Below are 14,946 nucleotides of genomic sequence, written 5' to 3'. Positions count from 1 at the left end.
AGTGCAGGTTTTGATGCTCCTTCAAGGAGGAAACAGGTCCTTCGGCCCATCGAGTCCACGCTGACCGGCGACCACCCGTACACTATGCTGATTAACCGACAAGCCTGCACGTCTTTGGAGTGTGGGAGGAATCCGGAGCACCCGTAGAAAACCCACGCAGTCACAGGGAGAACGTACAAACTCCGTACAGACAGCACCCATAGTCAGGATTGAAGCCGGGTCTCTGGGGTTGTAAGGCAACAACTCTACTGCTGCGACATTGTGCCGCCCAAAGTTAATCCAGGATTTTGTGAATATCGCTAAAAACTGGGGCTGGCTCAGGGATACTCGGCCAATTCCTTTGCATTACTGCGGCCATCGTGATGGAAGACTTGTGGAGATGGTGGTGGAGCGGGTGTCAGTGTTACAGTGGTGATGTGTGTGGTCCAGCAGACTTAGCAGCTAAAGCCTGAAGTGGCTGCCTGCCAAATCCATTAGAGTCAATGCCCCTTGGAGTAGAGGGGGCAGCAGATTGCATGTGAGTGCTGGTTTGAACAATGACCGAGGCATTGAAGGTGGAAACGAGAGTCTGTTTGAGCAGATCTTTGGGTGCAGGTATGATACAGCAAATGGAAAACCAAAGGTTGCACTGCTGAGATTTTGGAAGCAGCGATGTAAATAAGTTGGCAGTACGTTTTTTCAGGAGTCGAGGGAAAGATCAGATGGCACCATAAAGCTGCAGTGTCACAGCTCCAGAGACCTGGGTACAATCCTGTCCTCCGGTGCTGATCTGTGTGGAGATTGCACGTTCTCCCTCTGACCCCGTGGATTTCCTCTGGGCGCTGCAGTTTCCTCCTGCACTTCTCAAAGGCTTGCAGGTTGATAGGTTAATTGTTCACTGCAAGATGATGCTTATTGCCACTGTCACTAAGTTCTTGTCATGTGCAGGCCAACGGTACACAAAGGTGGACGCAAGGAACCGCAGATGCTGGTTTCCAAAAAAAAAGAGGCAAAGTGCCAGGGTAACTCAGCGGGTCAGGCAGCATCTCTGGAGAGGTGTTATTAAGGGGTTGGACACGTTAGAGGCAGGAAACATGTTCCCAATGTTGGGGGAGTCCAGAACAAGGGGCCACAGTTTAAGAATAAGGGGTAGGCCATTTAGAACTGAGATGAGGAAAAACTTTTTCAGTCAGAGAGTTGTGAATCTGTGGAATTCTCTGCCTCAGAAGGCAGTGGAGGCCAATTCTCTGAATGCATTCAAGAGAGAGCTGGATAGAGCTCTTAAGGATAGCGGAGTCAGGGGGTACGGGGAGAAGGCAGGAACGGGGTATTGATTGAGAATGATCAGCCATGATCACATTGAATGGCGGTGCTGGCTCGAAGGGCCGAATGGCCTCCTCCTGCACCTATTGTCTATTGTCTATTGTTTTGGGTCGGGACCCTTCTTCAGGCTGACATGGCTGGGCTCCAATTCTATGAACGTCACTTGCACACGTGGCCAGCAGATGGCTCTGCATCTCCTCACCCTCCAGTACCTCCCTCATGTCACGCTGCCCTTCCCAACACATGCAACATCATTTTTTTTGCAATGTAACATTTTTTTGTTTTGCATTGCCATTCAAATTTGTGGATCCATTTCGGAAACTGTGATTGACCCTTTGTTTTTAAAGATAGTAATTGGTTTATTGTGTGATAGGGCAACAATCCTCATGACAAACAAATGTATTATGCCTGAAGAAGGTGCCCAAACCGAAACGTCACCTATCCATGTTCTCCAGAGACGCTGTCTGACCTGCTGAGTTATTCCAGCACCTAGAGTCATAGAGTGATACAGCTTGGAAACAGGCCCTTCAGCCCAACTTGCCCACACCGGCAACATGTCCCAGCTACACTCGTCCCACTTACCCGCATTTGGTCCATATCCCTGTCGTATCCATGTACCTGTCTAACTATTTCTTAAACGTTGGGATAGTCGCAGCATCAACTACCTCCTCTGGCAGCTTGTTCCGTACACCCACCACCCTTTGTGTGAAAAATTTCCTCTCAGATTCCTATTAAATCCTTTCCCCTTCACCTTAAACCTATGTCATCTGGTCGTCGAATCCCCTACTCTGGGCAAGAGACTCTGTGCGTCTACCCAATCTATTCCTCTCATGATTTTATACACTCTATAAGATCACCCCTCATCCTCCTGCGCTCCAAGGAAGAGATTCCCAGTATACTCACCTTTTCCCTGTAGACCAGACCCTCTAGTCCTGGCAACTTTGTGTCTTTTTTTTCAAATCCGCAGTTCCTTGTGTCCAAACATATTATGTCCTTCAGAACCAGAATAAAATGCACAAAACATAAGTTTGGCACGTAGCTGTATTGATTGGTAACCGCTGTAGTTTCACATTCCTGTCAGCATTAAAGTTGATTGATCCTTGGGTATTTCAACAAGGTCACTTAGACAACTTCCCTGAATCCGTTTCACTGGGAGTATTTAGTCAGAATGTGGAGAATGAACTTTTCTTTGAAGGAAATCTTCAAGTATCCCAACTGCATAACAGCTGAAAGTAGATTTTCAAAGCATTGACAGCCACTTCGAATAAATGCCTCAGGATAAAGTAGCAGTTGGAATCAGTATTTAAGTTAATGATGGGTCGAATGAGCTATGAGCAGAGGTCACTAATACCCTTGTAATAGCTTCATACATTTACCTTCTCCAGAAGCAATGCGTTCTCTTTAATTGCTCCAATTCAATCTCTGCAAAACTGATTAAACAGGCTTTCACGGTGCAGTCATTTTTAACAAGAATGTTATGTATATGTCTGTTTTTTAATCTGAAAAGGAAGACAAATTTCAATTGCATCTTTCACATTCTCGGGTCGTGCAAAAGTGTTTCGCAGGCAGCTAAGTAGTTTTGAAGTCAGGCATTTAAAAGAATGATACACAGCATCAAATTTGTGTGCAGTAGGAGATTATAAATGGGCATGATAATGACACGACCATCTGCTTCTAGTGTAGTTGGCTGCAGGATAAATGTTTATCGTGACATTGCCAGAATATCATTGCCCATCTTTGAAACAATGCATTGGGATGTTTCTATACAGTGCAGCCAAGTGATACAGGGCAGCACCATGGCACAGTGGTAGAGTTACTGCCTGACAGTGCCTGACTACGGGTGCCGTCTGTACAGAGTTTGTACGCTCTCCCCATGACCGCGTGGGTTTTCTCCGAGATCTTCGGTTTCCTCCCACACTCCAAAGACGTACAGGGTTTGTAGGTTTCACAAAATTTCACCTCATATTTCGCTTGGGCAGTTTACAGCCCAGCGGTATGAACATTGACTTCTCTAACTTTAGATAGTTCCTCTGTCCCTCTCTTCCCCTCCCCCTTCCCAGTTCTCCCACTGTCCTCCTGTCTCCACCAATATCCTTTCTTTGTCCCGACCCCACCGACATCAGTCTGAAGAAGGGTCTCGACCCGAAACGTCACCCATTCCTACTCTCCAGAGATGCTGCCTGACCTGCTGAGTTACTCCTGCATTTTGTGAAACCTTCGATTTGTACCAGCATCTGCAGTTATTTTCCGACAGGGTTTGTAGGTTAATTGGCTTGGTATAAATGTAAATTGTCCCTACTGTGTGTAGGATAGTGTTAATGTGCGGGGATCGCGCGGGCGGACTCGGTGGGCGCGATATTTCCTCGCTGTGTCTCTAAACTAAACTAAACCAAAACGCCGGTCAGTGAGTTGACGTGCTTACTTGACAGGTTTTCTCCATCACCTGGAATCAAAGCAGGATGCCGCCTCTCCCAAATTGTCCCAGGACTAAAGTATAATCCCCATGTCACTGCTGCAAGCATGTTGGGAAAATCTAATAAGAAAAAAGAAAGGTTTCTCCACCTTCTTTCAAATGTTTATTTGTTATGAATATATTACAGATGAATGAAGGCTGATTAGATTAATTTTGACACTTTATCAAAGAGGCAATGATGAGTGTGTATCTTTAGTCTTAGTTGTGTTAGCTCTCATTTTTGCTGAAGTAGGTGAGAGAAGCATCCTAGAAGAGACCTGGATTGTGGAAATGGTAAGGTAGAAAAAACTCCTGAGATGTCTTGGAAAAAAAACTGCAGATGCTGGTTTAAATCGAAGGTCGACACAAAATGCTGGGGTAACTCAGCGGGTCAGGTAGCATCTCGGGAGAGAAAGAATGATAATGGCACGATCGTCTGCTTCTAGTGTAGTTGGCTGCGGGATACATATTTCGGGTCGAGACCCTTCTTCAGACTGAGATGTCCTGAGATGTCTTCCCTCAAATGAGCCTGGGAGTTAATCTCTTTATTAAATGATCTCTCCAAGGAGAATATAAGTAATGTGATATAAAGAAATAAAGCATAAAAGCAGGAACGTTGGCCCACCAAGTCTGTGCTGACCATTTACACTAAACCTACATTAATCCCATTTCGTATTCTCTTCAGTTTACCCCAGACTCACTGGGGTAATTTACAATGGCCAGTTCACCTCCCAAGCTATATGTGTCATGGGATGTGGGTGGAAACCGGAGCACCTGAAGGAAACTCACACAGTCCCAGGGAGAACATACAAATTCCACATAGACAACATCCGAGGTCAGGATTGAACCTAGGCCTCTAGCCCTGTGAGGCAGCAACTGTCCCACTGTACCACTCTTGAAGTACGCACCTTGCTAGATGAACCAGAATATGTTCTCCACACGTTTATAACCTGGCATCCTTGATACTAATTTTAGCTGTGGCAGGTCCCAGATTTGGCAGAAGGTTCCTGGAACAAGCGTCGAGTCAACTCCTGTATCGCACTGAGGATTGCAGTCACTGGCTGAGGCACAGACAGATAGCATCTTTCTCTTAAATATGATACGATATAATACGATAGAACTTTATTTATCCCAGGGGGGAAATTGATCTGCCATCAGTCATAAAAGCACAGAATACACAAAACTCAAAACACGTGAAACGTGAAATTAAAGTGATGAATGGAAAGGCTTGGGGGATGTGCAAAGATTGGGGAGGGAGGGGGAGAGGGGAGTCAGTCTCAGTCTACCCCACGACGGAAGGGGAAGGAGTTGTAAAGTTTGATAGCAACGAAGCACAGCGCAAAACGTCAGGCCCCTTCTGCTGAATGGAGACCTGAATGTGTGATTTGTTTTGTCGTTGACTGACGTCAGCTGGCGATTAATATAAGATTATTAAGGGGTTGGACACGTTAGAGGCAGGAAACATGTTCCCAATGTTGGGGGAGTCCAGAACAAGGGGCCACAGTTTAAGAATAAGGGATAGGCCATTTAGAACTGAGATGAGGAAAAACGTTTTCAATCAGAGAGTTGTGAATCTGTGGAATTCTCTGCCTCAGAAGGCAGTGGGGGCCAATTCTCTGAATGTGTTCAAGAGAGAGCTGGATAGAGCTCTTAAGGATAGCGGAGTCAGCGGGTATGGGAAGAAGGCAGGAACGGGGTACTGATTGAGAATGATCAGCCATGATCACATTGAATGGCAGTGCTGGCTCGAAGGGCCGAATGGCCTCCTCCTGCACCTATTGTCTATTGTCTATTGATTTATGAACATTTTTGCTGGTAAGTAATGTCAAGCTCTCCTTGTGCCCTAGGTTACAGCGTTTCTACCTTCCTGCAAATGTTGCACCCGGAGTGCAAGAACATCCCGGAGCCCAACCTGCTTCCTGGACAGCTGTCCCACGGCGCTGTGGGAGTGAGAGACGGCAAGGTTCAGTGGATCTCCATGGCCTTTGAATCTGTGAGCATCGCCAAGGAAGTGGCGCGCTGCCCAGCAGCTGCGGCTCACCTGCAGCCCGTTTGTCTTCTGTGTTTTTTTGTTATTTTTTTGTCTTAATTGTAGTGTTTAGATGTGATGTAGTGTTTTTTGTGGTTGTGTACTATGTGTGGGAGGAGGGGGGAACTGTAAAATTGTCTCTTCCGAACGGAGACCCGACCTTTGTTTTCTGGGCCGTGTCTCCGTTCCCGCTGCGGCCTACCATCGGCCAAACACCTGGAGCTGGCGGCCTCCACCTGGGACCACCTGGGCTCTGGTTCGCAGAGCCCGCGGACCGGACTTACCGCCTGCGGGGCTGGCTGCCTTCGGAGGCTGTGGTGGCGCTGCGAGTGCGGCTGCGACTCGCCTTCGGAGGCTTCGGCGTGGGCCGCGTGGATATCGGAAGCCCGCAGCCCCCTGGGTGGGGGCCGACATTGGGAGCTCCGGCAGCGGCAGCGTCTTCGCCCGCCCCGGATCGCGGGGCTTGGGTCGGCCCGCTGCGGACCGTCCGGCGCGGCCTGAAATAGGCCTCGGAATTTTTTCTGCATGGTGGGGCTTCAATGTTGGAAGCCCCGACGTGCAGCGGCAACATCTTCGCCTGCCCCGAATCGTGGGGCTTGCATCGGCCCGCTGCGGACCTTTCACCGTCCGGCGCGGCCTGGAACATGGCAACTTCAACAGCCTGACCGCGGGAGAAGACGGCAGGGGAAGAGAAAAGACATTCTGGCCTTCCATCACAGTGAGGAGGTGACTGGAGGAGACTCACTGTGATGGATGTTTCTGTTTTTTGTTTTGTGTTGGTTTGTGATTGTGTGTGTTATTGTTTATTTTTATTGCTCTTATTGTTGGACTGTGGGTAACGGAATTTCGTCCAAAAGACTTGTTTTTTTGGATGACAATAAAGGTTATTCTGATCCTGATTCTGGAAAAAATATAAAGAAATTTTACAGCTGCCCGATTGCACTGTTGAAACGCCTGAAAAAGTATTTCATCAAAAAGGGAGTGGCCTTTGAGTTGAGCTCTTTGCAGTGCGTTTATGCGGGAAATAAACTTATTTTGTTCTAACAAGGGCCATGCATCCATCAGACAAAGCACCATGTTTTTGGGTGGTAATTATATTATCTAGCCTTGATCTCCTTTGTGGTCTTCACCTCTGACAAAAGTCCAGTTAGCCCCCCATCCCGTCTGGCTGTAATATCCCTGGAATGACTGAATACTTCTATCCTTTGCACCCTTTAGACTTTGGAGATACAGTGCGGAAACAGGCCCTTCAGCCCATCGAGTCAGCGCCGACCAGCGCTGTACACTAACACTGTCCTACACACGAGGGACAATTTACAATTTACAGAAGTCAATTAACCTAGCAACCTGTACATCTTTGGAGTTTGGGAGGAAACTGGAGCACCCGGAGAAAACCCACGCGGTCACGGGGAGAACATACAAACTCCGTACAGACAGCACCCTTAATCAGGATCGAACCCGGGGTCTGCCGGCGCTGTAAGGAAGCAAGACTACCACTGTGCCACCAACCCTCCTATTAATTTTGGTGCAACTGAAATCTGAGCCACGTTGACGTGAAAATCAAAAAATAATAGACAATAAACAATAGGTGCAGGAGGAGGCCATTCGACCCTTCGAGCCAGCACCGTCATTCAATGTGATCATGGCTGATCATTCTCAATCAGTACCCCGTTCCTGCCTTCTCCCCATACCCCCTGACTCCGCTAACTTTCAGAGCTCTATCTAGCTCCCTCTTGAAAGCGTCCAGAGAATTGGCCTCCACTGCCTTCTGAGGAAATACTCGGCAGATCAGGCCGCATCAGTGGAATGATTTTTACAGTTATTTTCACCACATTCTGACCCCGCTGGAAATAAATTTCCTCCATCTACCAGACCAACTGCATTTAATACATTGAAGAGGCAAACTGAAGGGAATCGAAAACAAAATCAAGGAATGCAGGAAGCATTCAGCAGGTCCAATAAAATCAGCGAGGAGGGGAGAAATATGTTCAGGCCAAATATCCTTCATCAGAAATGGAAGCATGAGAAAACATCCCAGAAAACGTCCCAAAATGTCCCACCCTTCCCAGGGTGAGGGGAGACAGCTGGTGGGTGGAGAGATAGAAGTAATTTCTGTAATAGGATGCAGCCTAAAATTATCAGGGTAATAATTGCCAATGATTCTGGTATATCATGATAGTTGCATTGGAGTCATAGAGCCACAACAGCACTTAACATGGAAAATAGGTGCAGGAGTAGGCTATTCGGCCGTTCGAGCCAGTACCGCCATTCAATATGATCATGGCTGATCACCCACATTCAGTATCTTGTTCCTGCTTTCTCCCCATATCCCTTGATTCCGTTAGCCCTACGAGCTATATCTAACTCTCTCTTGAATACATACATTGAATAAATAGGCCCCCCTGGCCCAACTTGCCCATGCCAGCCAAGATGCCTCATCTACACTAGTCCCACCTATCTGCATTTGGCCTAAATCTCTCCAAACCTTTCCAATCCATTAAACCTGTACAAATGTATTTTAAAAGTTGTTATAGTACCTGCCTCAGCTACCTCCTCTGGCAGCTGGTTCCATACGTATACCCACCATCCTCTGTGTGGAAAAAGTAGGTTGCTATTAAATCTTTCCCTATGTCCACCTATGTCCCCCTGGTTCTTGCTTCCCCTACTCTGGGTAACAGAAAACAGTAGGGTGGCACAGTGGCGCAGCGGTAGAGTTGCTGCCTTACAACGAATGCAGCGCCGGAGACTCAGGTTCGATCCTGACTATGGGCGCCGTCTGTAAGGAGTTTGTACGTTCTCCCCGCGACCTGCGTGGGTTTTCTCCGAGATCTTCGGTTTCTTCCCACACTCCAAAGACGTACAGGTTTGTAGGTTAATTGATTGGGTAAATGTTTTTTTTTAATTGTCCCTAGTGTATTTTAATGTGCGGGGATCGCTGGGCGGCGCGGACTCGGTGGGCCGAAGGGCCTGTTTCTGCGCTGTATCTCTAAATCTGTATCTCTAAATCTAAAAAGAGGCAGCTTTTTTTTTCTTGCTTGTCGATTTCCAGAGCAACTTTTAAGTGGTTCTCTCACTCCCAATCAAAATCGCTTTATAATCAATTCGGCCCACATAATACAATTAACCCCACATTCCCATATTCATCCATCACGTTTTATCCATTTTGCAATATGGAAACACGCCTTCTAGCAAAACTACATGTACTTTAGGAAGCAGCGGTTTGCAGTGTGAAAGGAGGAAAGGAAACAAATTGAAACAAAAAAAGTACAGACACATATCTGGAGGGAGAAAAAAACAGAATGGTCACTGACAAATGTTAAATTAATATGTTAATATTGAGATTCCAATCTCTATATTTCTGTAAGCCTGGGAGACTGTGTGGTCCTTTCAGATTCTCACAATTCCTCTATTAATCTCTGTGTCAATATACCAAGTTAATTTCAGCTCATTTCTGTTTAAAGCCTATAAATTAATTCTTGAAACAATTTAGTGCTGGATATTTCACACCTGAAACGTCCCAAGCATTGTCTGGCTGCGAAAGTCTGAGCAATCTAATCTTATGAATATTTGAATCCATTATCAGGATTCTTAAAGACATGCTTTAATCCGTTTCCTGCTCCTGACAACCAATTTTTCTTTGATTGGTTTCCAGATTTTAATTAATATGCTTCCTGGGTTTTTATAATCTGTGACATTTTGAATTGTAAAACACTTTGGGTTGTGGGGACTCTGTCGAGCATAAGAACATGTTCATTAAATAGCCCCACGACCCTAAAACAGTCCCGTGTAGAATCCCGCGTAAATCCTAAAATAATCCCATGAAACTAAACAATAAACCACACTGAACAAATGACCCAGCCTCCACAGCACCCAGGATAGACAATTCCAGAGATGCTCCATCCTCTGCAAAAGGTTCCTACGCCCATTTTAATACCATTTATGGGTGGCCACGGTGGCGCAGCGGTAGAGTTGCTGCCTTAAAGCGCTTGCAGCGCCGGAGACCCAGGTTCAATCTCGACTATGGGTGCTGTCTGTAGGGAGTTTGTACGTTCTCCCCGTGACCGCGTGGATTTTCTCCGAGATCTTCGGTTTCCTCCCACACTCCAGAGACATACAGGTAAATTGGCTTGGTGTGTGTGTGTGTGTAAATTGTCCCTAGTGTGTGTAGGATAGTGTTAATGTGCGGGGATCGCTTGTCGGTGTGGACTCGGTGGGCCGAAGGGCCTGTTTCCGCGCTGGATCTCTAAACTAAACTAAAAACTGAACTAAAAATACAAACTTCTATGTCTGCGTTTTTAAATGTTCTACCTTCCTATCTGCTTCCCCAGCTCATCGTCAGTATTAATCGTATTGGACACATTAAGTACCCTGAGAGTGTTTAAAGCATTTAAATTGCAATATCTGCAGGTTGTTTATACGACCCACAAAACTGAAGCTGTGAATCGGTGTAAGGCTCATTGGTCCAACAGAATCTGTGCTGCTCAGTGTTTTGATTCCGTTTGCTGTCGCTATATTCATCTCCTTGATTCTCCACAGACAACTTACAAAGGAAAGTCTTCATTTCAAACCTATGCAGACTACTTGAAATGGGAGAACTACCTCCAGGACCAGCTCCTTCAGTTTTCCGAGCAATCATCACTGCGCCATGGATTTCAGACGTGTGAGCACTGGAAGCAGATTTTCATGGAAATAATAGGCAAGTCTCAAGGAATTCTGTGCTGACTCATGATCGAACCCGGGTCTCTGGCATTGTAAAGCAACAATTCTACCGCTGTGCCACCCCCGGTCCATATATCGTTTAAATGGTGTTACTTGAACCTGCCTCATCGAAGTCCTCTGGCAACTCATTCCATATACCCACCACCCACTGTTGTGGTAAAATACCTTTTCCTGTTCACCCCAGTCTTTTTTCATGATACTTAAGAGCTTAAAGATTTATGGTCACCATCTCTGAAAAATACTCCCATTGACATTCCTTCCACTTTCCCTACAATATTCCCAAATATTAAACTTAGCACTTCCCTTTTCTAGTGAAACTAAACTATCTACTGGCTCATGAAGCTTTCCTGGACACACTTTAAAAATACAGCGCAGAAACAGGCCCTTTGGCCCACCAAGCCCGTGCCGATCAGTGATTACTCCATACACTAGCAGTATCATGCACACTAGGGAAAATCTCCAATTTTACCAAAGCCAATTAACCTACTAAACCACAACGCTAGCTCATTGTTATTCAGTATATCTACATATTTTTGAACTATTTGAGATTGCAGTACAATCTTGCACCATTCTGCTGCTTTTTCACTCATCATTGCCTTTATTGCTGCATTTGGCATTACTATATACGACACAATACGATACGATAGAACGTTTTTTATCCCAGGAGGGAAATTGGTCTGCCAACAGAAATAAAACACAACAAGGTACATGAAACATGAAATTAAAGTGACGAGTGGAAAGTCCAGGATTGGGGATGTGCAAAGATTGGGGAGTGTGAGGGGGGAGGGGAGTCAGTCGACTCCACGACAGAAGGAGGAGGAGTTGTACAGTTTGATAGCCGCAGGGAAAGAGGATCTCCTGTGGCGTTCTGTGCTGCATCTTGGTGGAACCAGTCTGTTGCTGAAGGTGCTCCTCAGGTTGACCAGTGTGTCATGGAGGGGGTGAGCTGTATTGTCCAAGATGCTCTGCAGTTTGAGGAGCATCCTCCCCTCCAAGACCACCTCCAGTGTATTCAACTCCACCCTCATATGTGGACTATTTGTAAATGTATATTTGTATATACACTATATACTATTTACTCTACGAGCTTCATATTAACAAGGAATTTAATTGCACCTTGGTGAAAAAATGACAATAAACAAATCTGAATGTGAATCCAACTATGAGATTCCCAACAGATATTTACAAAAGCTCAAAATTGAGAAGTAAGTTAAAGGTGCTAATTGAATTACGGCATGTCGATGGTGTGGGTTGGGAATTTATATTAACACTGATTCAATATTCCATTATACTTTGCAATGGCTCAGAGAACTTTATGATGTCTCTTCTCCCTCTGCAGGTGTTCAGAGTGCACTGTACAGTTTGATGCTCTCTCTGATAATCTGTGTTGCGGCAGTTGCTATTTTCACCACTCATATCCTGCTACTTTTACCAGTGCTCCTGACCATTCTCGGTAAGAATAACAATATGTTTTTTTGTGCTGTCCATTAGTCCATTGCACATTGATTGCAAAGTTGTTTGAAATTAATAGATGAATTATCAGATTGATCTCTTTGGTTTAATTGGAGATGTGTTGCTATATCTATGCACACACACACACACACACACACGCACACACACACACACACACACACACACACACACACACACACACACACACACACACACAGATATATATATATATATGTGTGTGTGTGTGTGTGCGTGTGTATATGTGTATATATATATGTTTATATGTACACAGATGTAACAGGACATTTCCAATTAAACCTGCGATCAATATAAATGTGTGTGTGTGTGCGTATGTGAGTATATATGTGTGTGCGTGTATACAGTATATATGTGTGGCTGTGTGTATACATGTGTGTGTGTGTGTGTGTGTGCGTATACATATGTGTATGTGTGTATATATATATATATGTGTGTATATATATATATGTGTGTGTGTGTGCGTATATATATGTGTGTGTGTGTGTGTATATATATATATGTGTGTGTGTGTGTGTGTGTGCGTATACATATGTGTGTGTGTGTGTGTGTGTGTGTATATATGTGTGTGTGTGTGTATATATATATATGTGTGTGTGTGTGTGTGCGCGTATAGATATGTGTGTGTGTGTGTGTGTGTGTATATATATGTGTGTGTGTATACAAAGACTGAACTTTTTTCCTCGTTCATTATCTTGTTTACAGTGCACTATGTTTACATATTCTGTTGTGCTGCTGCAAGTAAGAGTTTCATTGTTCTATCTGGGACATATGACAATAAATCACTCTTGTCTCTTGACTACTGCTCAGTGCCCGTAACACAGCAGCTAAATAACTTTACGCCATGAAAAATGTTGATATAGAATTGACTGTAATTAGCCGTGTCGATCTGTGCATTGAGACGGTCCAACATCTTTCCGCTTTCTTCAATATTTACAAAATCAATGTTAGTTATCTTTTTAGATGGACTGGTCTATTATAGTTCACTTAGTTTTTCTCACTAATTATTGATGTAAATAGTACTAAATAACAGATAATGTATTCAAGAAGTCGAGATAACTTTTATCAAAATGTAGAAATTATTCAATTTACCAACTTGCATTGGAATCGATTGGCTCTAAATATTTAGGCCAGCCTTCCATCTGGGATTAGGTCTAGACCTTACTTAAGTCCATGTAGACAACATCAACAGCACTGCCCACTTTAATCTGCTCACACAGACAGTACCCGAGGTCAGGATTGAACTTGGGTCCCTGATACTGCGAAGCAGCAGCTCCAAAGATACTGTGAAGTGCACACACGTGCACCCACACTTGAGAAGTGTTTCAAATACTTCTTCAAAACACTCAATTAATTTTTGTGCAGGCAGGATCGCCCACCATGCAGAATAACACTGATCAATGCCTTTTCCAGTAGAGATTAATACTGATGCCTGGAATTTTTTCCAGCAAATTTCCACAATGTACGGAGGAGGTGAGAGTGGAATAGTTTGCTGATGCAGATCGTCAAATAGATGCTGGAAGTCATCGAACGTAAATGAAGATTTCCAAAATTCGGACATTTAGATGTACGTGAAAAATACTCACAAGAATTTCCTTCCACGCATAAATAAACAATGTCACCCTCCTGGGAGTTTATTGCAGCCTCCTAATGAAGACCTGCCCAGCTGTTGTCTTCGATTCGGTTTGTGGCTGCAGTACATGAGCCAGTGGAATTAGAAGTGATAGATTCCCTCAGTCATAATTGTTATTAATTGTCCACTCACAAACCATTTCCACTCTCGCAGTGCTGGTAATGCTTAAAAGCACACTGACTACCTGCCCAGACCATCTGCACAGAACCTTGGCAGAAAGAGTGCGCGTCGCTAAGTGGAGAGGCAGGCATACCCCTACTGGAAGGGGAGCTATTCTGAGTGGCAGGCTGGCACCCAGAAGGATAAATGCAGTGCATGCCACTTGTCGATGAACATGTCCGAGCTTCCCATCTCAGATTCTGAGTCAATGCACAGATATAAACAAATTCAAGGAATCACATCAATGTCTCGAGAACCTCATATTTCGCTTGGGCAGTAGGAATATTGATTTCTCTAACTTCAAGGAACCCTTGCTTCCCTTCTCTCTCCGTCCCTCCACCATCCTAGTTCTCCCACTCCCACTGTCCTCCCGATTAATGTTACTGTTTTGTACCCCTCGTTGTCACCTTCCCCTCAGCCAACAATGAACCATTCGACCTTTCCTCGTGTAGGAAAATAACTGCAGATGCTGGTACAAATCGAAGGTGTCACAAAATGCTGGAGTAACTCAGCGGGTCAGGCAGCATCTCTGGAGAGAAGGAATGGGTGACGTTTCGGGTCGAGAACCCTTCTTTAGACCGAGCCTTCTTCTTCGACCTTTCCTTGATCACCGTCTGTTTTGATCTGTCGTTTTCACACCATATCTCGAGTTTCCCTCTCCCCTGACTCTCAGTCTGAAGAACCAAAACGTCACCCATTCCTTCTCTCTAGAGATGCTGCCTGTTTATTTATCATGTCCATTTGTAAGACATTGTTAAGCACAAATTGGATCCTTGTTGACCAAAAATGCATCAGTGACTATAACTGCAGAAGTGATGATTCACTGGTTGCAAAGGCACTATATAAATGTCAGTAACATATTTTTTCATTCTATGTCTGTGTGTATATTTTGCTCTCTGGATTCCATTGTTTACCAGTTGTCCTTGGAGATGAGCAGGATTGTGTATTGTAAGAAAATAACTGCAGATGCTGGTACAAATCGAAGGTATTTATTCACAAAATGCTGGAGTAACTCAGCGGGTCAGGCAGCAACTCAGGAGAGAAGGAATGGGTGACGTTTCGGGTCGAGACCCTTCTTCGGGTCTCGACCCGAAACGTCACCCATTCCTTCTCTCCTGAGATGCTGCCTGACCCGCTGAGTTACCCCAGCATTTTGTGAATAAG

The 14,946-nt window shown here is 45.0% G+C and overlaps 1 protein-coding gene across 6 annotated transcripts in view; it reads left to right on the top strand.

Annotated features, from left to right (window-relative positions):
- disp3 (dispatched RND transporter family member 3) overlaps positions 1-14,946 on the top strand; it is a 374,656-nt gene that overhangs the window by 349,071 nt on the left and 10,639 nt on the right. For 5 of the 6 annotated variants that reach the window (XM_078425714.1, XM_078425713.1, XM_078425711.1 and 2 more), the window contains 3 exons: positions 5,602-5,747; positions 10,320-10,479; positions 11,842-11,955. In XM_078425714.1, the coding sequence (XP_078281840.1) occupies positions 5,602-5,747; positions 10,320-10,479; positions 11,842-11,955 (420 nt within the window). Of the gene's footprint in view, positions 1-5,601; positions 5,748-10,319; positions 10,480-11,841; positions 11,956-13,438; positions 13,558-14,946 lie in introns of those variants that run through there. The other variant, XM_078425717.1, reaches the window with a different exon arrangement.

Source organism: Rhinoraja longicauda, chromosome 30, assembly GCF_053455715.1.
Source record: "Rhinoraja longicauda isolate Sanriku21f chromosome 30, sRhiLon1.1, whole genome shotgun sequence".
Taxonomy (NCBI): Eukaryota; Metazoa; Chordata; class Chondrichthyes; order Rajiformes; family Arhynchobatidae; genus Rhinoraja; species Rhinoraja longicauda.
This window is presented reverse-complemented; position numbering and strand designations above follow the sequence as displayed.